At 54.5% G+C, this 27,814-nt stretch overlaps 1 protein-coding gene across 1 annotated transcript; it reads left to right on the top strand.

Moving 5' to 3' along the window:
- Positions 1–23,205: 23,205 nt before the first annotated feature.
- ZIC3 (Zic family member 3) lies at positions 23,206–25,756 on the top strand. Its single transcript, XM_035541746.1, is given in 4 exon segments — positions 23,206–24,069; positions 24,071–24,263; positions 24,872–25,035; positions 25,574–25,756. Coding segments are annotated over 4 exon segments (1,404 nt in total).
- Positions 25,757–27,814: the final 2,058 nt, after the last annotated feature.

Below are 27,814 nucleotides of genomic sequence, written 5' to 3' on the forward strand. Positions count from 1 at the left end.
TCCGGTGCTGCTGCTCACAGCATCCTCCAGGGTGTATCTGGGTCCTTTTGCAGCTGGAGGGGCTGATGCACAAACACAGGGACCTACCTGAGGCCAGAAAGTCGGTAGCTGAGGAAGGATTTGAAAGCTGATTGCATAACTCTTGGTCTGATGAGCTGGGTCCAGAGCTGTCCTTTCTTTCTAAGCAGTGAGACAATTTAATCCTTTTAGAAATAACCAAATAAAAGGGAAGAAAAATACTATTTCAATGTTGCTTGATGCAATATGTAGCACCTGGAGCCAAAGCAAGCAATGAGGTCAGATTTTATAGATCAGTAAACGTAGCTTACCTAATTTATCATCGCGCTAGATGATATAAAACAAAGCTTTACATTAACTAGTGATTATTTTTTTAAATAAAATTTTGATAGCAACACTGCATTATTCTGTATTTCAGGTAAATTTGCTCAGATTCAAAATGCTGTATGAGCAGAGTATTTGTCTTCTTGTTCTGAGGTGTTTTTAATGGTTACCTTTCCCATAGAAAGCCTCACCAATTTCATCTTCAGTGGCTCTTTTATACCGCTCTGCTTGCTTTCACCCAGGGGATGGGGATCCTCATGGAGAGCCCCACGCTGGGGCCACACAGATCTGGCCCCAGCAGAAAAAGGTTGGGAAGGAGAGAAAAAAAAAATGCAACACATCCATCTTGGATCCCTTAAAACATGTCTAGCTGAGAGAGCTGCCAGGGGAAGCCATTTACATACGCTCTCCTTGTCAGAAGAGCAAGCAGGCTGAAAAAGTTGGATGTGCACAGTAAGTCAAAGCTGACCCGGGCAGCCTTGATTTACATAGCGCACACTTGGGACCTGCTCATTACCACAACATCCCCCTAATCATCACCTCCACATGATGGGCACATGGATGTGATTGTGCCCCGGGATCCTCAGTGCTTCATTTTCCTAGCAGCCTCCAGCCTAGCTCTTTTGCAGTTCTTGTGATATGACAGATGCACATATCATTGAAAGCAGGTCTTGCATGGCATTACACAATGTAAATCAATAACGTGAAAATACAGCCGTTAACACAATGTACAGTTTTGCCTATTACTACAATGCCCTGCTTGTTCCAAAGGAAAGCAATTTTATGCTCCACTGAAGCATGGTTTGCTTTGCCTTCAACTAGCGGCAAATGCCAGATACTGCAAAACGTTAGAGTTACGCAAGCAATGTCCTGGATTTATTTATACGTATCCATGCAAAGACTAATTTCCACAAGGGCTAGGGCTGGAGCGCAACACCGGGACAGAGTCCCTGTGAATGAGGGGCTGAACTGCTCTGACCCTGCATTGCCAGCTCAGCTGCCTCCATCAGCACCCAGGTCCTCCTCCAGCAAAGCTGCGTGGTCCCGTGCAGCTCAGTGCATCTCGTCAGCTGAGATGTATGGAAACTGTAGCGTGAAGCCTCTAAACCCATAGTTATCCGTACAGGCCTTGCTGCCTGCTCCTGTTATTTTCAAGTCGGGCAGAAGTTAATTCCTTTTAGGTCAGGACACAAAAGGAAGAGCTGTAATGACAAAATGAGAGATCTGCCTGGGTTGTTTGGGTAGGAAGAAAAAGGAAAAGTGTCGCTGTTTAAAGGCAACCAACCCCTCCTGGCCTTCCCTGAAGGCCGAAGTTTGCTTCTGAGCAAGGCGGACTTGTAACCTTGGGGTAGAAATTTTACAGAAACGAAGACAGGAGAAAATCATGATTTTGAGGAGGAAAAAACATAATTCCAGAGTTTACCAGCTCAGCATACGGACACTACCACTTGTTCTCTGCAAACCGTCCTCCATATGACACTGGGACCTGCCAGTGTGGAGAGATAAATACTGATTTTCCCTTCCCTCGAGCGCAGCCAGGATGGCCATGGGGCAAGTGTCCAGGGACATGGCTGATGCTCCCACTGCACCTCCCGTGTATCGTGACAGAATTGTTTTTTGATGAGAAAAACAGATTTGCCAGACAGGTTGCTTAGCGGGAGTAGATTATTAAACAGCAAAAGGTGGTAGGAGCTGCTTTGGTTTTCTTGTTTCTTCTTGCTTTCTGGTAGTGTGCTTGAGGAACTAAGGGAAAAAGGGTTTGAAACACGCTGTGCTTCACTTTTGCTTTTTTTAGGTGGGAAGAACTGCTGTGTTGGTGGGATAACTGGCAGGAGTCCCCAACAGTTCTTGTTTTGCTATTGTCCTACCTCTGCCAAAAGGGAGCAAGTTGGCAGTCCCCAAAGGAAAATCTTCGTTTACGGTCATTTTGGGCAATTTCTGGATCTTGACTCACCATTAAGTGGGATGGAAAGCACACTTGTACATGCCATTTTCTATCTGGATACTTCACATGCCCTTGCTGAGGATGGAGCAGGGCCAATTGGCCAATCCCCTCTCCACCCCACGTCCTGCTGCCTTTGAAGCTTCTGAGTCTGGGCAGTGGCGTGGCCCCAAATCCCCCATTCTCTGTCCTGGCAGTGTGGCATGGGGCTGGCCCAAAAATGGGTTGTATTTTCTTATCTGGGCACTTGCTCAAGGTCCAGCCTGATGCTGTGCTCCTGCTCAAAGAGACTCTGGCAAACACCACAGGGTTTCATCCAGGAGAAACCAGGTGCTGGGTTCTTCTGAACCGTTTAGGTTTGGTCCAGGTTGCGAAGTGAAGCTGTCCCTCCATTCTTGTGGGCTCTTGTTCATTGAGAAGAAGCAGAAATGATCCCATCAGCTATATTATTTCTATTATATGGCCTAGATTAATTTTGATTTTCTTTTGACTCCTTTGTTGTGTTTATTTCAAGGGATTTCTGTCACTTCACTTCTATACTTCAATGCATTTGGAAAACTTTGGTCAGGAATGATTGTGTGTGACTTGAAGAAAGTACAGTTTTTAAGACCTGAATTTGCTTTAAAATCCCCACTGCTTTTTTTTTTTTTTCCCCGTCAAATCAGCACATCTCCAAGCTGAAGTTCATGCTGCCGACAACACTGTGTGTTATTAGAAATTACTGCCACAAGATCTTTCCTGCATCAGATTCCTCTCTCTCCCATTTCTTGCTATGAATATGAGATCTGCAGGGAATTGCCATGTGCTGAGTATTTGCATTATGGCCTGGGATGCTTTCAATATATGACTTCGGGGAGCTGAAGGAGACCTGTGGAGGAAATCCAAAATCCTCTGGAGAAAATTCCCCAAAGCCATAGACACATATTTTCAAATGTGAATGGCGTTCAGCCACCTTGGCATTTCTCGTTAAATATGTTATTGCCATAGACAGCTAGACAGACAGACACTTATATACGGTTGACATTAGAATGTAGCTTCTGCTGTCACCCGCAGACGGGCTGTGTGGATGGAATGATGATGCTCCTGGCCTGACTTCGGGGAGTTTCACATATTAGACAGTACTAAAAGAATTTTTAATTGGAGTCATTTCACTTTTTTTTTTTATCATAAATGAGACAATGCGCCCGAACCCCTGTGGTTACTGTAGTCTCAATCAGCTGCCAAACAATATTATAGAAGTTATGATTGGATTAATGAAACGCCTGTAACAAAATTAAGATTGCAAGGAAATTATCCTATTGGGGGCTTTAATTTAAACTGGTGGGACAAAATTAGTCCTAAATTAGAGAAAACTACTAATTGTCTAGATATCGCTCAGTTGATAAATGCACCAGTAGGATCTCGCTCCCAGGGCATCACTGCTGTTTATACAGATTTTGAGGGAAAATACATCGGCAGCCTCATTCTGCTCCCTTTTGCTTTCTCCATAGGTTTTCTGGGCAGCCGTGGGCTGTCAGCTTCTGCTGCTGCTGAGATGGTGCTGAGCCCCATAGGTGCAGAGGGAAAGGAGAGTTTGGGACAGCCCGGGGACTTTCTTCAGGATCCTGAGACTTCCTCTGGGGTGATCCAGCACTGACACAGGCTTCCACTGCTGGGACACTTGATGAGGTGAGGATTCATCTCTGCCAACGGCCCCATGTCCCATCCAGTGCTCCTCAGTGCTGGGGATGGACTGGTCTAAGCCATGTTCTCCATTAGCATCTGCTTAACGTCCCATGCTGTGATTTTGGGAACTAGCAGAGTGCTGGCACCTTCCGTCAGTGTGGTCCCCTGCAAAGCAGAACCCCCGCCTGTGCCCTTAGCTGAGGGCATTCCCCGTTGCAGGGCACAAAATGGTACCTGAAGCCCTGTGAGCCTCCAGGTGTAGGAGAGGACTGTTGGCAACAACACTACAGGAAGTGGTGGTTTGTGTTTTTGGCTGGAGTCAGCAACCAGTGATAGACTTGTGAATGCCGAGCCACAGCTGTGCCTTGTGCTGGGAAAGGGATATATTCTCGGATAACAGTGTTTTGTCTGTACTTCACATTCAGTAGCAAAGCCCAGTTTTCCCTGCAGCTGCAAAACCCTGAGTTTGCCCTTTGATGGCCACAGAGCAGCCGGGTGCAAAAACCCCGGCTGGGGCCACAAGTGCTGCTCCCCACGCACCCCAGACACCCACCCGAGATGATTTCCACCACACTTTGTGCTGCTGCTCCGAACCTAGTAAGAACATCTTGCGGGCCGCGACACTGACATATTTCCACGCAGCAAGGGCATTGGGAAGTGCCAGTTGGATGGGGTGGGTATTTCGGGTCCTGGTTGTATCCAGGGAGGGTGGGTGGGATGGAGGGAGGAGGAGGGGAACCCTATGTCTGATGCAGATAACTTGCAAATCAGAGCCACTTTGAGGCAGCGTTTGTTGTGACAGTAAAGTCTATTGGAAAACAAATGTTGATTCCCACGTGCCTGGGGGATGCTATACACAGTCAGGCTGAGGTTTCCCTCTATTTCCAAGACCCCATTAGATCCCCCCATGTGCAGCCCAGTTGCCCCCAGCTGTTTGCTGCTGTGCCAGACTGAACTGTGCTACTGGCTGTCTAAGGGCAGAACTCGGTTTCCTCCAGAAATCTTGCCTCTTTAGGAAAACATTTCCATTGCTTGTGTCTGTCCTTGGCCCTCAAGTGGTAAATCCTGGGCAAATAAATCTGTATTTAAAGCAATAAATTCACTGCCTTTCCTCTGAGGCTTTATTTTCTCATTTAGTGACCTCTTGTTCCCCATGTCTTTGACACTTCTCCGATGTGCATTAAGCAAATATGCAATCATCCTTTCACTCTCCATCTTTGCTTTCATTATGATTTTTTACACTTCATTACATTTCCCTCTATAATTGCAACTCTTTGTTGTACCAAAGTTTTGTGGCTCTTTCCTCTCTTCTCTCACTTCTTGTGTTTCTTTGTTATTCACGTTAGCTTTTCTTGACACTGTGTTCCTAGTACATTTTCTAGATGTCAAGCAAACTCTTAGGCCTAAACTCATTTATCTTTGAACACTTTCCATTTCCACTTCAGTGCCTTACCCCAATGAATTCCATCCAGAACTTCCTTTTCTTCTAAAATTGGCTGTGCTGCTTTTATTCAGTGTTCTTCCCTTTTTAGGCCTAATTATAAATCCGATTGTTAGCCCCTGAATGCTTCCACGAGCTCCATTCATTTTCGAGCGCGGTTCTGCCATAACTGCCGGGGGAAGTTGCGTGACTGCCCTTTCAAAATCCTAAGATGATCTATAGGAGAAAGAGAGATGTTATTTCTAACTTAAATTAAACTCTCACACAAGATCAGGCTGTTAGTCCCTGCGGTCTGCTTTCCTGTCCCCACAATTAGTTGCCCTAGGAAGGGGAAGGGGAGGACGCTCAGTGCTGGGGCTGATCGGCTTTTCCCAGCCCTGACGGAGTTGAGTGCACAGATCTGTTGAAATCCCACTGTCCCTGCCAAAGCAGCTCAAAGTGGCACAGGGCTCATTCTCACAAACACACAAACCACCACTTTCCTTAGGAAATTTACCAGCTGCTTGAATGCATGTTAACTCTCCGCCCGGGCATCACTGAGCTGGTTGCTTGAAATTCGGCTTGGTGGCTGGGAAGAGGCTGGCCCCAGCTCCTGGGGGCTGCGTGGAGAAACCCCCCCTAAATGACATGATGGGTTTGGAATTTGTTCTCCGGAGCGATCTGGCAGTGTTTGCCTTTTGGTGTGTTCAGGATGCTTAGGTAGCTTTGTCTGGGCTGAATATTCTCAGGAAGGGAACACGCAGGGCTGGGAGCACAGTCTGAAATGGAGACCAGATGAGGACTTGCTCTTCCTGTGCAAATGTTGGCAGGGTTTGCTAAGCTCTCAAATGGACGATGCAGCACTTTTGTTTCTCCACCAAAACTGCCCTTGGAGAAGGGTACGACAGCTAAGAGAATTGCTCTTGTCCACTTACTTACTGATTTAACCTGATTTCTTCCTGTTCTTGGAGTGTCTGGAAAAAACGTGAGTAATGTGCTGACAAAGTTCATCCTTTGCTCTGAGTCGAGGAGGAGAATGTCAGTGTCTGTGCAGACCTGGGGCACTGTCATTCCCAGCCAGCACACGGCTGCCCTACTCTGCTCTGTCCGCATCGCTCGCTCTCGAAAGCTCACTGCTTCCTGGCCTGACTTCTTGTGACCTTTCCAACTGCTGCTCAAGCAATGTCAGCAACCCTAAATGACAAAGGATGATGGTCCTGCAGGAATGTGAGCAGTAGCAATGCACTCTGACATGTGTATATACATGTGGCTGGGCATGGTGCACCAAGCACATCACTAAGCACCAGTGATTTCAAGTCCTCTCCCTGCCGGAGGATCACTGCTGTGACTGTAGGCAAATAAACCCAAATGCGCTGCAAGGTTTGGGCAGCTTTTAAGAACTTCCTCAAGTGAAGCTGCTTGAAATGGTGGGATCCATTGTGAATTGATTGGTTTTGATGTGGCAACTGTCTCCAGGGTGTACAGGAGATAAGTTGGGGTGTTTTAGCTTTTGTCTGAAATTTTTATTGTAGTTTGCGGAATTGTTGGTTGTCTGAAACCTCTAGTATATTCCTGAGTGTGGTCAGGGTGTTTTGTCTCCTTTTAAAATAGCTGACAGAGGGGGATAGAGAGATATCTTACAACAACTTCTCTGTATCAGACCAGTCGAAGGAGATGACCTGAAAAATTCAGCTATCATATTATGTATCATGTAAATAAGTACATCTTGCAATTTTGCTAAGCATCTACAGTCGGCTCTGTATGCTGGATGGCTATGACTGTATTATTATAGTCTGTCATTTCAGTATAAATTCAGACACTATTTTAAGTGGATATTATTTAATAGTCCGGAAGAAGCCTTTGGAGTTGTAATTGTCTCTCATGTAAATGTGTGCTAAAGCAATTTGAACAGGCCTATCACCTTCCTGATGGACTGTATGGCTCCCATGGAAAGGCCAAGGGTTTGGTATCACACCAGAGCTACCCACCCTCTGGGACAAGGATGCTGGGGAACAGGAGTTGTGTGGATCCCTGGGTTGGCAAGCAGGGGACGTGGGCTAGAGGGGATGCCAGGCTGCAGCAAGGACCGGTCGAGCTGCTGCTGGGCTCAGGCTACGTGGCTGAGAATGCAAAGAAAGCTTGGCAGGACCAAGTTTAACACAAGACTTGAACTTGAGAGACGTTTTCAGCAAGTGTGCATGGGTTGACCTTATCAGTCACTTTGCCGCAGCCAGAGCTGAGAGCCATGGGCAGTGAGTGGGGATAGAATCCCACCCATCACCAGAAGCTGTCTGATGGGGCTGCTGCTGTAAGAAACATGCGCGGGAACGGAGGGTCTTCCAAACACTGTCCTAAAATCACCAGAAGAGCAAGCTGCATCCATACTAGTTTTCCATCCCTGCCCCAGCCCCTTACTGCAGCCCGTGCTGCACTTGTGAGCAGGGAGCACTTCCCAGCTGCCTCCTGATATATATATATATTTTTTTTATTCAGCTCAATAAAAATCTGTGATTCATTAAGTGCTTGTCATGTTTTGATACGTGGATCAGGAACTGATCAATAGACAGCCAAATTTAATAAAAAGGAGCTCCATTCTTGGGAAATGAGCTTGTTACCATGCCAACTATCGATCTTTCCTGACAGGCTGCTGTAAGTCGCAAAATGGGGTCCTGATGGGTAGGTCAGTCTCCCTGCCTGCCTGCCTGCCAGGAATGGTGCCGACTGCAGCCTCTTTATTTAAAAGACTTTGGAGACAACCCTATTTTTTAACACTACGTCTCTGTAATTCTTTGGCAAAAGTTCTAGATTTCCTGGAGCTAGCGGAAGTCATCCAAAAGCTGTATTTTACTTCCTGGCTCTAAGGTGGTGAAAATGTAACACGGAAGGGAGCTAAGCTCTGCGCACTGGAGCCACCCAGGGTGAGGACGGACGAGGGCACGTGGCCAGGTGTCACCCAGTGCCTGCCACCAATGCCACAGCAGTTTCCCTTGCGATGTTAATGACGACATCAGCCAGATGGTGTTGCATGGAACCCAAATCCCTAAATGTGAGGGGCTGGCTGTGCAGCCACTCTCTGGCTTGGGTGATGCTCTGAAAAATTTGGGAGACAGGGGTCTATCAAATGCGAATAACACATCCTCAAGGTTTTGATTTACCTGATCCATTTGCAGTGTTCCTAGGTTTTTAATTACACCTTATTCTCCTTTTATTTCTCAGAAAGAAGGCAGGCATGGCTGTCTGCTGCCAGTCCAAACCATTTAAATACAGTGGCCTACGTCCTTCTCCAGGACAGTGGCTTAGGTCAGTGTTGGAGGTTTTAAGAATGGATGGTGAATGGCATGTTAGACAACAAGAGCTTTGTAGGCTTAGAAAATCCTGTTCTGTTCTCAGTACAATTCCCTGAGACTTCCCTAGAGTAGGTTATCCAGCCGTAAGACAAAGACAAAATTAGATGGGAAATAGCATAAAGATCTCACTGAAAGTCACTTGGGGAGTGGGAGTGTGGTGTAATTCATTCATGGCTTTACCAGATTAACTACTATAAAATTTATCTTGATCTGATGTTGAAATTAGCTCTGCTTTGAGTGGAGGTGGGGCTTAAGACCTCCAGAGATCCCTTCCAACTGAGGTTTTTCCATTATTTCACCTCAGCGATGTGATGTGAGGTCTAACAGAAATGAATATTCAACTGACATTCTTGGGTGTTCAGACCTGGAGGGAAATGATGAGTTGGCGTCAAACACCAAATATTTCTGGGACCTACTCATGTATGTGATGGGCCAGAGCAGCCCTAGTTGCTTGGCTGTGTGAAACGGAGATTCTTGAACAGTGCAGTTTGCTGCAGTTACTGCATGTGCCTGCCCTGGTTTCTGCTTTCAGTATCCCTCCTCCGTGGGCTGAGCTCATCACAAACTCCCCATTTTGAGTTTCCTCTTTTCAAAGATTTTACTCAAGTAAAAATCAGCAGACATCTCCATAGAGTTAATTAACATGAGTAATTTCATGGAAAGATACCTTCAGTATATGACAAAGGGGGGTGAAAGTCTTCAGTGAGGTTTAATAGCCCCCAGCCTTTCTGTCGCTGCAGTATTTTTACCCTGGACAGTGTGTGCTAAGCAGGGATGGGGTGGAGCAATTAATTTTGATTAAACATATGTGTGCCAAAATTGACCCTAAAATAAAATTCTTCCTAAAATCCAATGGAGGTTGTCTTTGGAATGCCAGAGTAGATTCCATTGCCCGTGCAGAGCCTAACAAGATTTTAAAGCCCTAAGGACTGCATATTGTGTTTGCTGCTGCAGTTAGCGCTGCAGCGTGGAGCCTGGCGCACAAGTGAGACCCGCCGGATGCCAACACCAGCACAAGGAGCACGACAGAGAGGGGCCCCTCCGGAACAGGCAGGAGGTAGGCTGGTGGCACTGTTTGCAAGAGAAAGGCAGCTTCTTCTGCCTATCCTGGGCATGCAGCCCCTGCCCTGCTCAGAGAGCCCGGCTTTCGCATCTGGAAGAGTGGAGAGCACAGCGGTCCAGCAGGTTTGGGGGGAATGTGAACCGTCAGATAACTGACCTGGAAAATACCCCTTGCTTAGGAGAGAAAGCTGCCAGAAGAAAAGCCCAGCTTGCCAGCATTAGCTCTGCAGGCAGCTGCCTTCAGCGCTGACGGCAGTGAGATGCTCTGGTACAAACCAGCGCGAGGGGACAGGCACCGAGCTCAGGGCTGCCACCAGCTGTGCTTTCCCCACCCTCATGGCAGTTTTTAAGATTCATCATCAGCCTTGCATCTCATCGTGATTTGGCTGAATGCAGATCTGCATGTGTATTATCTCCACGGGCTCATGGTGTGCCTCCCCTCCCTGCCTCATGTAAGAGCATACAGCGAGTTTTACGGACATGATGTGTGTGTTTTGGCTGTATGAAATCATAATGTTCTTCCTACAGGAGAAAAATTTAATTTTGCTTTAAATTCCACTATAACCAAACCGATCTCCTTTTATATCCTGGATAGTAAATCAAAGCGACATGAAGTCTCGTGCACAGAACTGAAGTGGTTTCTTAAAGCAAATTTGGCAGGAAATAAGTCGTCATTTTGAAAAGCCAGTTCACTCTCCTTACACAGTACTTCATCAACTCTGCTAAAATCTGCGAACAGGCATGAAAAGTAATTTTTTGGAAAAATAAGTGAGATCTGTGAGTTCTAGTGATGCTCTGTAAGATAGACCACATGATTCTGCTGTCAAAATAACACAAAACTTGGTCAGAGAAATCACCCCGTGAGTTCTCTTTGACTCCTGGGTTTGCAGTGCGCAGGTACTGAAATATCACAGGGGCTTCTTACAAAAATAAGGTCATGCTGGTATCACATCTTCCCTCTGTGCTTTTCCTCTTTCTTCTTTCCTCCTTAGCTAATGCTATTATTTATTCTTAGGGCTTTGTTTTCTTTTTTCAGACTTTCTTTCTAGTTTCTATTTCTATCGTGCAAACATGCCACGGCAAAGCAATGTAAGCAATGCATAATATATTTGCAGTAATGTATGATTCATTTACTAGCTTTCATAATTAATGTGGATGTGTTTTACATACACAGTACTTCCTGCCTGCATTTTATGATGTGAACACTCTTCAAAACCTAATAAAATGTAATCCATTAAAAACAATAGTACTACACTTGCAATAAGATTTGTGTGCAGTTTTGCAGCAGCTACAGTAAGAACTTGGTGCTGAGTTTTTATTCTAAACATCGTTTTTACACTGCTATTTTATGGAACTCCTAATTCAAAAGGTGGAAATTATTTTAATGATCCTTATTATTGTAATAATACCACAGTTGGTCTGGATATCATCTGCTTTATACCTTTAAAACTTTCCAAAACAAATAGTTTTTCTATTTGCTGTCTGGAGATCAGCAACAACTATGAATATATGAAAAAACTTGTAAGAACTGTACAGCAGCGTCTGTAAAATATCAGCTCGGTAATGCCAGTATTTCCACCTCCAAAATGTTTGGCCTTGTCTGCGGTTTGGTGGGGCTGAGAGCACAGAGCATCTGGCCCAAACATCCTGTTAACAGATTATATTTATGCATCTATTTGCCATCAATACCAGCTAGGAACTATTGAAGAGCTTAGGCCACGCACTTTATCTACACATTATTCTCTTCTTTGGGTGAATTTGGAAACGGTGAGTTATTTTGCACCTCATAGAAAAGCTGAGTTATCTGTTTGTGTATTGTTCCTTTACGTACTGTTGCAGGTGGACAGATTTGGGAGCTCATAGTTTCCTACATTTATACTAAAGATGCGTGGAAAATAAATTCAAACAACTAAATCTACACGATTTGTGCATCATCACTCACTTGTGGAGCACCTCAGCACAGCCTCAGCTGTCAGCAGGTGAGGAGCATCACTGTCTTCAATAAGTTACACCTGAGCTTGTGTTTTGTGGGGTAGGTTTTGCAGTGTGTGGTGAGAAGGTGCAGAGTTTTCTGAGCACTGCTGGCTGGGACAGTGAGGGGGGGCTGGTGCACAGTCGGGATGGCTCCCACCTGCTGGTTTTGCTGGTCATGCATCAGGGTTTCCCTGAAGTATTTGAAATGCAGATTTTTTCAAAGGTATTTAAGCAATCGTTTTGGGCTTTGGTGTGTCCCTCCCAATGCATGTCTCCTGGCTAGGGTAGCTGCCTGGGCAGCTCTTGCTGTTTCTCTGTGAGCAGGATGGGTGCAAACTTGCCATTACCTCGTGTGGTAGCTCTGAGATGAGGAGCGTGCACTCCCATGAGCTGTGCTGTGCAGGGACAGCAGCTGCTCTGGGAGCCACTTTTCTTCCCACCTGTGGCACTGGGGGAGAGGTGGAAAAACCCTTCACCTGCAAAACTGAGCTGGAGACCCTAAGGCCCAAATCCTCACACTTAGGGAGATCAGTGCTGCTGTTACTGTTGGGAAGTGAAAGCCTGGGCTGCAGCAGCAGTCTCCCGCCACTCGTGCTGCAGGAGGTAGCCCTGGCAGCGGCGAGCGAAGCACAGCACTGTGGCCTCCTGGCAACTGGGAAGGGGCTGAGAAAGCTGTCTGTTTCTTGTATTTTCTAGTCCTGAGGGCAGAGATGGATATTTTTTTTCCTTGCTTTTGTGGAGGCTTGCTTTAGCGTTGAGTTGCATGTGGGTGCTTAGGGCTGGAGACCAGTCTGTATTTTTTCCCAAACTGGATTAGGTTTCTGTGCTTATTTCTGTCCTTGCTCTTTTCTTTCTTTCTTTTTTCTTTTTTTCTTTCTTTTTTTTTTTTTTTTTTTTTTACAATTGTTACATTCTTTATTTAGAGGAGCAAACCCATGTGAAAGTATCTCTGCCGTGTTCAAGAAATGTAAAAATGTGTGTGCATGTTGGGGTTGGGGGGAGGGAATGAAGCAGCACTGCTGCTCTGAAACACTGATATTTGAAAACAGTTTTAAGTGTGTCTTTTTAATATCAGAGACCTGGCAGTGACTTCTGCCTGTGGCAGGTGTGCATGGGTGATGCTGAAGCTTTCCTGGCACATGCAACTGTACCTATTTTAATGCTATCCCAGTGGGTGCTTCTGCCACCATGTCCTTTCTCCTTAAATCCACAAAGCCATGTGGTCTGCTCCCCCAGGGTGTCCCAGCAAAGCCCCTGCATTGTACCTGTGTGGAGCACCTGGCAGTGGCAATATTGGTGACAAGGCACATGGCAATGGGGACTGCCAAATGGCTGGACCCAGGCTGGGCTGGGGATCATCCTGGCATGCAAATGGGGCTTGGGCTCAGCATGGGGTGCTGCCTTTCGGCCCCAGCCTGCAAAGAGCCACATCTAAGCTCTGCTCTCCAGCACTGAGCACATGACAGGAGCCTCCCGTGTCCTAAATGGGTGAGAGGGACACGTGTCTACCCAGGTGGCCTCCTGTCCCCAGACCCCGACCTCCAGCCGGGAGGTCTCTGCCCCAGCAGCTACCTCCCCTCAGCAGGGTCCCCTCCCCGGGCCCCCAGACGGCACCGGCTCCAAGTCTGCCTCCTGTCATCTGGGGTGAAGGGGCACAAAGTCCCTTGGGGGGGGAGCTTTGGGGAGGGAGGAACAACCCAGCCCTGCTCAGCGGGAGCCTCCCAGGAACACAAGAGCAGCTCCGGCACACTCAGGGGGCTCCGGCTGGTCTCCTCGCACGGCCTGACACTGCGGCAGGGAGGCTGAGCCCCTGCTCCGGGCATCGCTTCTGGGGGGAGCGAGCGGGACAAGTTCTCTTCTGGGGGGAGGGAGACAAAGCAGGGCAAGTGCTGGTCCTGGAAGGTGTTTAATTCGCCGTGCCGGGGGGTCCGGGGTAGGGATCGGCTGGGGCGGGGTGTCCCCCAGCCCCGCGGGGGCGCGCCTTGCGCTGGGAGGGCGCGGGGGGCGCGCAGGGCTTCCCGTGGGCGCGGCGGCTCGGATGCCTGAGGACAAATGGGGAAGGCACGAGTGGCTCCCGGCATCCGAAGTGCCAGGGATTTTTAGGATATAATATATATATATATATATGAGAAATATATATATTTTTCCCCCTGCATCAGTAAGTCCTCGCTTCATTTGCACCTTTAGTTCTCGACGTTTCAGGGAGAGCTGCGGTACAGCAGCCGCCACAGCCTGTGCGGTAAACGGGAAATAAAATAGAAATAAATGCCCGCATCTGATCCTTTTTTAAGGCAAGCGACAAAATCAACTCGTTTTTCTCGGTCCGACCAGGTTCACCCAAGGAGCGTGGGGAGAAGCCAACGTTTGGGGGAAATTTGCAACCATCTCTTGCAAACGAAGGGGGCGAAATCTTATGAGATAAAATGATGGAGCCAAAGAGGTGAGAGGAAATCTGTGTAAACAGGTTGGGCGTTGGAAGCCTTTGTGCCTAGGTCGCCTCGGAAGGCGGAGGGGCACCGGGGATGTCCGTCCCCCCCCCCCGCTCCCCTTCCCGGGTTCTCTGACACGGTCACAGCACAGGACGCACTGGGGAGGTTCTGGGCACGGCCGTGTCCCCGAAATTTGCCCCTGGGAAGAGAGCCCGAGCCAGACGATATGAATGCATTACTGAACGGAGAAATATCGAATGTTTCTGTACGTGTGCGTCGCCAGAGGTTTGCACAGTTTGTCTGAAAACACCCAGAGCTGGAGGCGGAGGAAAAAGGAGGGGGATTTTAATAAAAACCATTTGCCACTTGTCTTCAATTAGGGTCCAGAAATTTAGCAAAAAGAAAAAAAGTCTATATTTTTTCTCACTTGCAGTCGGGATCAAGAGGTAAACGCGGCGCCCATGCAACGGTTCCAGGGCTCGGAATTGAAACGAGAGAGCAAATTCAGGCGGCTTTGTCACCACTCGTGGCGGCGTGGCCGGCTGGGGGGGGGAGGGGGGGCCGGCAGGTTTCCAGCCCTGCCCCACACACGCCTCGCCGTGCTCCGAGGCTTCTCCCCTCCCGGGAGGGGCTTCTCCGCCCGCAGCGGGACCCCCGACGGGCCCCGGGAGCCCCGGGGCTTTGCGCAGCGGCTCTGCGGCCGTGAGCCGGGCGCGCAGCGGGGGCCGGGGGGAGCCCGGGGCAAGGTGGGGTGCCCTCGGTTCTCCAGTGCCATCGGGGGAGCCCCGAGCTGCCTGCTCTTTCCCCTCCCCGGGGCTGGGCAGGCACGGAGCCGCCCGTCACCGTGTCCCAGGCAGGTGATGGGCACCTCGGGATCTGCTACCACCCCCCCGCATCTTGGTGTCCATGACAAATAGAGGCAACGTGAGGCAGGAAAAGGGGAGGAGGGAGATAAAGACACGCACACAATAGCCAGGCAAATTGTTAGCAACTCCGGCGTTTGGGGAAGCCGGTACTGTAACTGCGCTCTCATCAGTCACCGCTCCTGAAGTGATAGTAAAAATGCATCTAAACATGCTGCGGTGTGATATATAAAAGCACAGCGGGATGAGCTGCTTTCCAAAAAGGGACTTGGTGATTGGATATGCCCTGGCATGATTGACAAGAGCTTAGTTTGGTAAAGAGAAGACACGCAAGCTTTCACAGCGGGATTTCTTTTCTAAAATATATCACACTAGCCTTTGAAAAGCGCCGCACACTATAAGGGAAATAAGGTTGCTTTATAGTGCGCTGACATTTCTTTAAAACACAACTAAGATCAAAAAAAGAAATAAAATGTGTTCCAAACACAATGTTTTAATTAGTTTATTCTGTGCATTTGCTTTTATCTGGTGTATATATCACGGATCCCCACCCTTTAATTAAAACAACTGGCTGCCTATACAACAGCAGAGACAAATGCTTAACTTTCTCCTTTGTAGCTACAAGCAAACGCAATTTACTACAGCTCTCAGAAGAGTTTTTAAAATAAACGTGGACGCCTTGAAAGCTATCGGGGAATGGGCGAAGGTAGCGGGAAATGGCAGTTTCTTGGCTCTGAAAACTTGGGAGGCAGCGGGGTCCCGCGGGCAGCCCTGCCCGCAGCCGCCTCTGCCCCCTGCGAGGGGACTTCGACGGAGCGGGGGCAAAGAGCTGCCTTCAGCTGGGAGCCGCAACTGGAGGGCTGCAATGGGGCTTTCGGTTTGCTTGGCTGCTTTTTGGAGTTGTTTTTGTTTCTCTATCTTTTTTTTCCCTTTTTTTTTCCTTTTTTTTATTATTATATTTTTTTCCCTTTCCCCTCGGTGCCGCCCCATTGCAGCCAAGGTTAGCGCACCGGCTGCTGCCCGGTTGTAAGTCGAGGCACCTTTCCTAACGCGAGCTTTGCTACACAAGGTTCTCGTTGCGGACCTGATCTTCCGGGGAGGGTAATAAAAAGCATCGACTCCTTCACCCCGTGGCAAGCACACTGTTTACGGGGTAGCCAGTGGTGCCGGGGGGCCCCGTCGCTGCCCACCGCGCCCCGCAGCGCGGGGCCTCCGCGGGGCAGCTGAGGAAAGGCTGCATTCGATGGGAAAAATAGGGAAGGGGAAGGGGGGTGGTCTATCGGCCCGAAATCTGGGGAAACGCAAGAGGGGAACGGGCTCTGCCCCGAGCCCCGCGGTGGCAGGCGCAGGGTGATCGGCCCTGGTGGAAACATTCGGGCGATGCCCGCGCCCCAGCGCCGCTGTTCGGCCAGCTTTGGCCCCAAGGCTTCCAACGGGCTGTTACCGCCACAAGTCGCTCCCGTTGCGGGGCTGTTTCACCCGCGGAAGTGTGCGAGGGCTGAGGCCGGTTCGTGCCGGGAGCCGTGGCCGCCCTGCCCCGCTCCCATCCCGCTGGGGGGGGTCGCGCCCCCGTCGGGGCTCCGGGCTGGGGGAGCCGCTGAAGCGCTTCGTTCCCCCTTGCTGGCGAAGGGAATGGTGCCGGCAGAGAAAAGAACGGCAGCGGGTTGTACCCCGCGGCTTTGCGGCGGCACCGCTTTTCCCGGGGAGAAAAAAGCAAACGGGAAAGGGAATGGGCAGATCTCCCCCGGGGGACCCGCGGGGACGGGTCCCCGGGCCGGAGGGGAAAGGGGGAGTCAGCTCTCTGCCCCGCACATTGGGGAAAGCCTTGGCTGTTGACGGGAAAGTCGATGGGCGATGCGGCCGAAGGGGGGATGGCGAAAGGCAAGAGGTGGGAACGGCACAGCCCTCGTTTTGATTTTTTTTCCTAAGGCCGTAAAGCATTCAACACGTTGTTCCAACACGTTTTGGGGTGGCGAAATCGTGTCCCCACCTTTGGGGGATGCCGGGGCGACGGGAGACATCCCCGTTTTCCCGCCGCCGGTGTGCCCGTCGGTGCCGACCCGCTGTCCGTGTCCCGGCACGGCGCCGTCGGAGCCGGCGCTGGGCGCACGGCCCGACCCCACGGGCTGGAACCGGAGGGACCCGGCACCCCTCTGCCGGAGCCCACCTACGCCCGGTCCCCTCGAGGCCCCTCCGCTCCACCAGGGCCGCACTGGACGGCTCCACGTCGGGGAGTCCCGGCCGGGAGAAAAGCCCCCAGCCCGGGGCCGCGGGGAGCCGTGTCTCCCGGGGAGGGACACTGCCGCCCCCCCGTCTCCGTGCCCTTCCCAGGGGTGGGAATAAGAGCTGGGAGCGAGGGGAAGCCCCGCGTTTAGGGCTCCCGGCGGCGGGGAGAGCGCCTTGAGCCCCGTGCACCGCAGGCTGGCCATGTCGCGGGTGCAGGTGTCCCCTCAGCTTCCCTGGGGGGAGCTGCTCCAGGCTGGGGGGGGGGAGTGGGGGGGGGGGGGCAGAGAGGGCTCCCCGGGGCCTGGCAGCTCCCCCCGGTTGGTCCGCAACAGCCAGAGACCGCTTTCCCCGGCCCCTGGGGATGCCGGTTCCAACGAGGCGCTTTGCACCCGAACAAGGGGCTTATTACCGGGGCTTACACCTGTTGCGAGGCCCCGGGGTGGTTTGGCGGGGGGGAGGGAGGGGGGGCGGACAGGGCCAGGGTTGATTTGGGGCCCGGGGGCTCACGTCCCCCTGCTGCCCCGTCCTCCGCGGTGCTCCGGGGCTGCGGAGCAGGGTGCGGAGCGGCCCACCGCTCCCCGTGTGCGGGCAGAGGCGCGGGGCAGCCCCGGGGGACCCGGGGCAGCCGTCGGGGGCCGGGCCGGGCCGGGCCGGGCCGGGCCGCTCCGCAGCGCCGCCTGGTGCCCGGCTCCGCTCCGGGCCCCGCTGGAAGCCGCCGCCGGGCGGGAGCGGGTGGAGGCGGCTTCCGCGGCCCCGCTTTCGGCCCTGCTCGGTGGGCCCGGCACCGGGTGGGCCGCTCCGGTCCCTCGTGGCCCGGGGGTGCGGATGCTCCGAGCGGCCCGGCCCGGCCCCCCAAGGGGGGACAGGGGGCGGCCGGGGCAGGGCGGGCTGGGAAACAGCCGGGGCTCTGGGGCGGCGACCCCCGGGACTCCGGGGAAAGGGCGGCTCTGCCCCGGCAGCTGATGCCGGGCTGGCGGCTCCCGAGGCCGGGATGCTTCGCCGGAGCCCGGGGCTTGCGGTTGCCCCTCAGGGCTCAGTCACGCAGAAAGGCTGACTAAAGTCTGTGTCCCCCGCAAGAGCGGGACAATAGAGCCACCCTCCGGGTCACAGGTCACCTCCTCGCTGATTGAGATATTCGCCACTTCCCCCCACCCCCTCCGCTCCTCGGAGGACTTCAAGGGGGCGATTTCAAGGGGGCGGCCGGAGGGCCCGGATCCTCTCGGCCGGGCCGGGGTGCCGAGCCCCTCGCTTCCTCCTCCTCCCGCTCCGGGGACCGGGGACTGCCCCGTGTCGTCCCGTCCCGTCCCGTCCCTCCCCAGCTTTGCCGGGGGCTTTTCGCCCTTGCCGGGGGGCTGCCCGGGGTCACTCGCCCCACGCCGTCTCGGTGCGGGCACGGCGCAGGGGCTGCCCGGCACCCTGCGGGGCCGCGACCCGCGACGTCCCCTGCCCCTTGGCTTTGCCTTTGCCGCCCTAGGTGTGTGTGGGGGGGGGGGGGGGGGGGGACGGGACGGGGACGGGGACAGGGACGGGGACGGGACCCGTTCATCCCGCAGCAGCTTCAACTCCTCCTCGTGGTTTTCCCACTCGCTTCCGAACCCGACGCGTGTTTCCCAGCCGGCTGAGCGCGCAGCTGAGTTCCTGTTCGGTTTTGCAAGCGGAACTTTTCCCCACCGCCAGCAGAGAAGCGAAAATCCCCGACCCGGGTCCGAAAAAACCCCGGGCCGGTTGCCCTGCTGCTCCCCCCCTCTGGTGCCAGCCCGGGCTGCGGGACGGAGCCCCCCGGCACCACCGTTTTGTCTCCCTTCGGTCTTTCTGCCTGGCCGGCCTTTGGTACCCCTCGCCCCCTCTGTTGCCGAAGTTCAGACCTGTTTACTCCAGCCCCTATCTCTGAAGTTCAAATGTACATGTGAGTCCCCTCCGCCGAGTGACAGCTGCAATGGAAACGTCGCGTTCGCTCCTGGTTTGCATTTAATTACAGCGGAGGTGCAATATGTTTATGGCAGAAGAAAAGCTACTTGTCTTTACGCTTGTTAGGGATATTCATTTGTCCACGATAAACCGCGTTTTAAAAGGTATTTAGGGCGTATGAAATATTCCCCTCGCCGGCCGGCTCGGAGGTCGGTGCGGGGGATTTCTGTTGCTGTTTCCCCCCCGGGCTTCTTTTGCCTTTTCCTCACACCCTCGGCGGAGGGGACGAGGGCAACCCGCGGAGCCTCTGCTCCCGGGGCCGTTGCCGAAGCTCCCCCAGCCCCTGCCCGCTCTGCCCCACTGAGAAATCTGCCGTAAGGAGCGGGCACCCACTGGGGACCATTTTTCCCCCCGCGCCGACCTGGCGCTGCAGGGCCCAGACCTGGCGCTCTTCCCTCCGGCGAGGCTCCCCCAGCCGTGCCCGGGCGCTGGGTCGGGGCAGAGTCGGACCCCGGGAGCCCCCCAGGGCAGGGTGGGGGCAGCACGGGGGGAGCCCGGCAGGGAGGGCCGGGTAGGGCCGGCCACCGAGCGGGACACGCAGGGGAACCGGGCAGCGGCGGGCGCGGAGGGACCCGCACCGCTTTCAAGGGGCTTTGCGGTTTTTGTGGCTGTTAAATTCCCAAATCATCCCAAAGGAGGGAGAAAAAAAAAAAAAAAGAGGTGGAGGAGAATTACAGGAATATCTGTTCCTGACGTAAAGCACGGTGTCTTTCTCCGCCTTCCCCTGCTTTGGGAGTACGACGGGAGCAGGAGAGCCTGCGAGACTACTTTTCCGGTTGCTGTTGTTTGCCTGTTTGCAATTGAGATAGATTTAAAAGGGAGAGAGATGTGATGGTGATGTTCCCCCGCCTCTGAAAAATAAATGCAGGGATTGGGACCGGCCAGAAATACCGCTGAATAAAAATGGAATTTACTGAAGCGTTAAAATATGTGCAAAATATATTATACATTTTATTATTATTACGAAAGCACGGAGAATAAAAATCATAGGCCACAGCGACAATGCGCTGAAATAAAACGAACGCGTTTTATGCCATTTTTGGTCCCCGAGCTGGCAGATTCCAGCTAGGAAGCGATCGGATTTGAACAGTGTCTGTACGGCCGGCTGCATATTGTTCGGCGCACACACCCGTACAAAGTTGGCAGAGTAGAAATGGGAAACGTATAAAAAGAGATTTATAGGTTAATTTATGTAGCCTGATCCGCGAGTCCACTGCGGCACGGCGGGGCTGCGGGCGCCGCTTTCTGCAAAGCAACCAAATACTCTCCGAAACGGCGAGTCCTCGTGCAGAGCTCCCACCGCTGCCTCTGATCCCCCCCCCCACCCCCCCGGGATGCTTTTCCCGAAGCCCCGCGGTGCCGCCGCCGCCCGCGCGCAGGGACTTTTTTAAGAAAAAAAAAAAAAGATAATAATAAAAATAAACGTTTTTATTTTTTAAGCTTCCCCCGCCGCAGAGCCCCGCTCGCTGCATCTCCCCGGGCCGGAGGGCTGAAGGTTGCTCCCCCCCCCCCCCCCCGCGCAGCCCGCCCGGGGAACCGCAGCGCTCCGCGGCGTGGGCACCTGGGCGCGCAGCGCGGCGCGGCCCCGGCGGCTCCCGGCGGGCTCCCGCTGCCGCCCCCGGCCCGGCGCGGCCCCGGCGCATCCCATTAGGGGCAGACAATGCGCCGGGCTACACGTGAGGCCTCCTGCACAAGCAGGGGTCAGTCGCCCTCGGTTCCTCCAGGTCGGCGACTTCAGAAGCGCGGCCCTCCCCGGCGCTCAGCTGATGGGGTAATTGAATTATGCCCCCCCCCCCCTTTTTTCTTTTTTTTCCTCTCTTTTTTTTTTTTCTTTTTTTTTTTTTTTTGGGTTGTAGTTGCCGAGAAAACCCACCACGTGCGGGAGGTAATTAATTACCCCGCCGCAGCGCTCCGCAGACAGGCAGGTAGAGCCACCGCCGCTTCGCAGCGCCGGGGCGGGGGGGGGGGGGTGGGAAGCACAGTTTCGCCCCGCTGCCCTCCGCCGCCGCCGGGCCCCGGGAGCCGCAGGTTGGTGCCGGGCAGCCCCGGCCCTCTCCGCCGCTCCCGAGGGAGGGCTGCAATCCTGCCCGGTCCTCGGCCCCGGTCCCCCCGGGGGTGGGTCCCCCCTCTCCCGCCTCTTGCCGTGCTGCGGGCTCGCCGCAACGGCAGCGAGGCACTCACCTTCCAACTTTGGGACTGTTCTTGGCGGATGTGGCCTGGGCAATTTGAGTGTTTGACGGGCACCGGTGTTACCTCTCGGGGAGATTTTTATATCGGTGGCTTTTTTTTTTTTTTTTTTTGTCCTCCCTGCAAACCCTAAAATAAAGAACGCGAAGTCTTTCCCGGGGCTGATTGGGGGGAACGATGTGAAAGGGCCGCGGTTATAAAGCGCTGCTTGAAGCGGGCTCTCAATGCGTCTCTGAACTTGATCAGATTTTACGTTTCCTGCAGAGAGCCGGCGGCGAGCCTGTGAGACCTGCCCAATAGACAGACTTGGGGGCTCAGCAAATCTCAGGATATTACAATTACAGCCATCTTTCTTTCTGCCTTTTATTTCCACTCTTGCTCCCCATAGTTCTTTGCAAATGCTTTCCAGAACAGAAAATGAGTGGATTTATAGCGCTGTCTGCAACTGATAATTGTTCCAAGGCTGAACGTTGCCTTTGCAAAAATAAAATTAACAAGAAAAAAAAAAAAAAAGGAAAAAAAAGAAAGAAAGAGAAGGACGAAAAAAAAAGAAAGAGAAGGACGAAAAAAAAAGAAAGAGAAGAGAAAGAAAAAAAAAAAGAAAGATAAAATAGAAAGAACAGACAAACGAGTGTACAAAAAATAGAGCACGGGAACCGCCGCGCCGGGCGCTGCTCGGCCGTGCTCCGCGGCCCGGCGGGGAGGGCAGGGACCGAGCGGGGACCCCCCGGTGATCGGCGCTGCCCCTGTCCCCTGTAGGGAGCGGGCCGGGGGGCGCGGGGGGACTCGGGCCGGCGAAGTTGGCCCCGTGGGGCTGGCGGGGCAGGAGCGGGCTGTCCGCGCTCGGCTCGGGTTCGTGCAGGCGAACCGCTGATAATTAAAAAAATGAACCGCGCCCCGCCGCTGCGGGCTCAGGCGGGCTTTGGGTTTAGTTTTGAAGCGGCGAGGCGGCTTCGTGCCGGCTTTACGCCTGCCCCCTCCCCGTGCGAGGCGCCCGGGGGCCTTCCCCCCGCGGCGTGGGGCGGCGAGCAGCGGGATGGGCAGGGGGCAGCGCGCACCGGGACGGCACGGCGGGGGACGGCGAGCCCGCGGGGCTCGGCTCTCTTGTCCCTGGGCCCGGGGCTGCCCCGCGGGGCTGCGTCCGCCCCGTCCAGTGCGTCCCGTCCCGTCCCGTCCCGTCCCGTCCCGTCCCGTCCCGTCCCGTCCCCCCCCCCTCCGTTTTACCTGCGGGCCGCGCGCGCCCAATCCCCGTCCCCGACGGCTGCGGGGCGCGTGCCAATCAAACGCGGCGCAGCCAATGGCGGGCCGGGCGGCGGGTCAGCTGACGCGGCGGCCGGCGGCTCCCCATTGGCGCGGCGCGGCCTGGCCCCGGCGTTGGTTTATGTGCGAGGCGCGGGCGGGCGCCCCGTCAGTGCCCGACGGCGCCGAGCGGGAGCGGGGCCGCGCTGCGCCCTCGCCCTCGCCCTGCTGCGCTGCGCCGCCCGGCCCGGCCCGGCGCGGGGGCGGGCGCCTCCGGGGGCGGGTGGTGGTGGGCTCGGGGGCTTGTTTTTTTTTCTTTTTTTTTTTTAAAAGCTTTTTTTTTCTCTCTCTCTTTTTTTTTTTTTTCTCCTTCCCCGGACGGGGGGTGCTCGCCCGCCCGCGGCGGGGGGTTGGGGGCGGGGGCGCGTTTTGGGGTGGTTTTGCACTTTTTCGGGGGCGGGAGTCAAGGCGGGGGCGGGGGGGGGGGGGGAGTTAGGGAGGAAGGGGGGCAGGCTGCCGCCGCGCCGCCGGCCCCGCGCCCATGACGATGCTGCTGGACGGAGGGCCGCAGTTCCCGGCGCTGGGGGTGGGCGGCTTCGCGGCGCCCCGCCACCACGAGATGCCCGGCCGCGACGCCGCCGCCGCCGCCGGCATGGGGCTGGGCCCCTTCGGGGACTCCTCGCACGCCGCCGCCGCCGCCGCCTTCAAGCTGAACGCGGCCCCGCACGACCTCGCCGCCGGGCAGAGCTCGGCGTTCACGCCGCAGGCGCCCGGCTACGCCAGCGCGCTGGGCCACCACCACCACCACCACCACCACCACCACGCCGGCCAGGTGCCCTCCTACGGCGGGGCCGCCGCCTTCAACTCCCCCCGCGACTTTCTCTTCCGCAACCGCGGCTCCGGCATCGCGGACGCCGCCTCCGGCACGGCGCAGCACGGGCTCTTCGGCGGCTCGCCCGGCGGCTTGCACGGCCCCGGAGGCATCCCGGACACCCCGGGCTACCTGCTCTTCCCGGGGCTCCACGAGCAGAGCCCGAGCCACACGTCCCCCACCGGGCACGTGGACAACGGGCAGATGCACCTGGGGCTGCGCGGGGACCTCTTCGGGCGGCCGGACCCGTACCGGGCCGTCTCCAGCCCCCGCACGGACCCTTACGGCGGCGCCCAGTTCCACAACTACAACCACATGAACGTGAATATGGGCATGAACGTGGCGGCCCACCACCACCACCACCACCACGGCCCCGGGGCTTTCTTTCGGTACATGCGGCAGCCCATCAAGCAAGAGCTGTCCTGCAAGTGGCTCGACGAGAGCCAGCTCAGCCGGCCCAAGAAGAGCTGCGACAGGACTTTCAGCACCATGCACGAGCTGGTCACCCACGTCACCATGGAGCACGTCGGGGGCCCCCGAGCAGAACAACCACATCTGCTACTGGGACGAGTGCCCGCGGGAGGGCAAGTCCTTCAAGGCGAAATACAAACTGGTCAACCACATTCGGGTGCACACGGGGGAGAAGCCCTTCCCCTGCCCCTTCCCGGGCTGCGGGAAGATCTTTGCCCGCTCCGAGAACCTCAAGATTCACAAGCGGACGCACACAGGTAAGGCCCCCAGGGCTCCGCGGCCGGGTGCGTGCCGCCACCACCGGCCCCCTGTGCGCCCCTGCGGAGGCACCCGTACGAGTGCTAATGAAATCTCGTTTTCGGTGACTTCTGCTCCTTTTCTTCTCCTCGTTTTTTTTTTTATTTTTAGGCCTGATTGGCTTTTCTCCCAATTAAATCAGCGATACTTTTGTCAAAGTATTTTTATTTGCAGCCCCGTCCTCCCATTCAGCCCTCCGCACGGCCGGCGGGAAGAGGGGGGGAAGGCAGGAAGCAAGCGCTTTTCGGCTCGCATCCTTGAGTACGTCCCGTAAAACTGTCCGAGCCGCTGAACTGCTCTTGGGTCTTCTCCCTCCTCGGGCTCACCGAGCGCTGTCCCCGCTGGAGCACAGTGCGGGGCCGGTGGGAGGCAAATTCAAAGTAACAAAGGCTGACCTGAATTTACTCGGCACAAAACAAACCCCGCCGTCCCTCTTCCCCTTCATCATTTTTTGGGGTCCTTGTGCATCCCCAAAGTGGGGGCCGAGCGGGGCAGAGGCCGTCCTGGTAGGAGGCAGGTGGGGACGCGGAGGGGAACGGCCCTCCTTCACCCTCTCTGAATTTCGCAGGTGAGAAGCCTTTCAAGTGCGAGTTTGAGGGCTGCGACAGGCGCTTCGCCAACAGCAGCGACAGGAAGAAACACATGCACGTCCACACCTCGGACAAGCCCTACATCTGCAAGGTGTGCGACAAATCCTACACCCACCCCAGCTCACTTAGGAAACACATGAAGGTAATCACTCCTGCGCCCCCAGCTCTATCCTCCCTGAGCACGGACGCTCGGTCGCTGGCGTGCTCGGGGCCCGTTTTCCCGCGGCTGAACAGGGCAGAGCTGTGCAGCGCCCGCTGCAGTGCTCCTGGCATGGCCTGAGCGGTCCCCGGTGCCTGGGCCATGGCTGGAGCACAGCCTGGGGAAATGGCGTAATTTCTTTTTGCGCTGCTGCTGGTGCAAGTGCTGCCCGGTTTCCAGAGCATGGCTCCGCTCAAGAGGGCTGTGCAAATGCAGCCCCCTGTGCTGGGATGCTGCAGCCCCGCACGCCGGGATGCTGCAGCTCCCTGTACCGCAGGGAAGCGGCCGGGAGCTGCGGCAGGCATTGCACCAAGCCGCTGGCGCTCCGGATGACCGGCAGGACGTGCACCGCCCGCTTGCCGGGCGGGGACCGAGCTGGTGGCCCCTGGTATCCCTCCTGCCTGGGGCAGCTTCCTGACCTGGCTCAGCGGGGTGGCGGGGGGGCCCTGGGCTTGTTCCCATCTCTGCCTCTTGGTTTTAGGTGCACGAATCCCAGGGGTCGGACTCTTCCCCTGCAGCCAGTTCGGGGTACGAGTCCTCCACCCCCCCGGCGGTGGGCTCAGCCGGAGGCAAGGACTCCACTAAAACGCCGCCGGCCGCCCTTCAGAGTAACCCCGGCCACAACCCTGGACTACCCCCCAATTTTAACGAGTGGTATGTGTGAAGGCAGCAGCTGCCCAGCCAGAGACTGGACCAAATGCGTTGGGAACAAGGAAAAAAGGACATGCCAAGCCAACTGCAGCTCGCTCCCGTGGAAATGGAGTTTCCACACCGATGACCGCATAGGGCTACACCTAGTTAACTGCCAGGATCCGGAGGGGGGTCTTTTATTATTATATTATAATTATTACTATTTTTTACAAGCCGAGACGCTGGACTAGCCATGTCCTTATCTCAGGATTGGATTTCTTTTTTTATTGTTGTCATTTTTTGCAATCGCAAAAAAAAAATCGTTTCTTTGTTGTTTTTTTGTTTTGTTTTGTTTTCGTTTTTTTGTTTGTTTGTTTTGTTTGGGCTTTTTTTTCCTTCCCTGTCCCAGTACCTCTTCCTCCGATTCCTCACTTTTTATTTTTAATTTGTTTTGTTTTTCCTTCTTTCGGTGGGATGTTGACATGAGGATGGAAATTCTCCTTCGCCTTAGTGGTGATTGTTTAAACTTACAGTCTTAAACCGTGCCAAAGTCCTGTTATGTCTTGAACTTTCCTCTCTAGCTCTCCTGCTTCTTCTTTCTCTGCTCTCCTTCTCTTTCTCCTTCTCTCTCTCCAAGCATTACACTTGTGAATGTATTCTCGTCTGATGGGGTCGGTCAGTATTTTTCAGGATGAGGATGTGGTGTTTATCCTACCCAGATTGTGACGTTTAGTATAACAGTTGCCTTTTTGTAATAACTTTTTTTTGTAAATACATATCCATGATGCCATATTTATCGTTCGTAATTTAATTATTGATACAAAGTGCCGGGAACTGAACAATATTTATGGGGAAGAAAAAATTGTTTTCTAACAAAAAAAAAAATACAAACGAAAAAAAAAAATCGACTCTGTACAGCTTTTGGTTATAACTGCTTTAGCATTAAAAGTTTATTGTTTTGGAAAGAGCCCCCGCGAGCCGTTTTTAACCTCCTCCGTCCTCCCCGTTTCGGGGGCCGGGGGCAGCCGCGGGTGCCGCCGCGGTCCCGACTCGCTGCCGCCGGGGCCGAGCCGTTGTTTTCGGGCCGGCGCTGCGGGAGAAGCCTCCTGCTCCTCGCCGCCGCTTCTGCTGCTGCCCCTTTGTCCCCGCCCTCCGCTGCCGAACGGCTTCGCATCCCCCCGACCTTCCCGAGCGGACGGAGCCCGGAGCCCGGGGCGCGGCGCCGCCGAGGGAGAGGAGCACCGGGGGCAGCGGGGCCGCCTCGACGGGGTGGCCCCGACGGTGAGTACCGGGCCGGGGCGGCCGGCAGGGGTGCGGGGGCCGGGAGCCGGTACCGGTCTGCTTCCCGGAGGGGACACGGGCGACTTCGCGGTGTGCCGGACTTTATCTGTTATCGTCTGCTTTTGTGGTGTTTTTTTTTTTTTTTTTTTTTTTTTTTCTTTATTTCTGTCCAGGACGTGGCAAAGTGTCCCTGTCCCTGAGAGACAGAAGGGATTGAGCCGAGAAATCTCACCCCAGAAACAACTTCTCCAGTGCCACCCAGGAGCCCCAAGCGACCCGAGCGGCGGTGGATACCGCTCCCCGCAAACCTCCGGGCCCCGCTTCGGGGGATGCTGGGGGGGCCCGGCTGGGGCTGCAGCAGGGCCGGCAGCTGCGGCTCTCCTCCAACGCTGCCGACCTGGGCGTACGACTCTGCACCCGCATCCTCTGTCCGACCGCAAGGACCTTGCTGCAGGCTGAGCTCGGTGGCGGAGGAAGGCAGGGACCCCCTGGCTCTCCAGGCCCCCCAGCTCTGCTGGCCGAGAGAGGCCCCAGACGGGCCCATCTTGAACTTGACTTGGGGCACTGCGGGCGGCTGGGGCTGCCCTGTCTTCTCCCGCCTGCTGCGGGGTCTGCTTGTGCAAGTGACCCATGAAACCTTGCATGCTTTAAAAATTAACTTTAAATGAATTTCTCTTCTCTCCCCTCAAAAAAAAAAAAATTAAAAAGGCATATCGGGCAGGAAAAGATGGGAGGGAGGTGGATAGCAATCTGTGGTGCTGCATGTCTGAAAAAAAAAAATCCCAGTAATGTTGAAGGCAAGTTTCCCACC

This window comes from Cygnus atratus, chromosome 13 (assembly GCF_013377495.2).
Source record: "Cygnus atratus isolate AKBS03 ecotype Queensland, Australia chromosome 13, CAtr_DNAZoo_HiC_assembly, whole genome shotgun sequence".
In the NCBI taxonomy this organism is placed as follows: domain Eukaryota; kingdom Metazoa; phylum Chordata; class Aves; order Anseriformes; family Anatidae; genus Cygnus; species Cygnus atratus.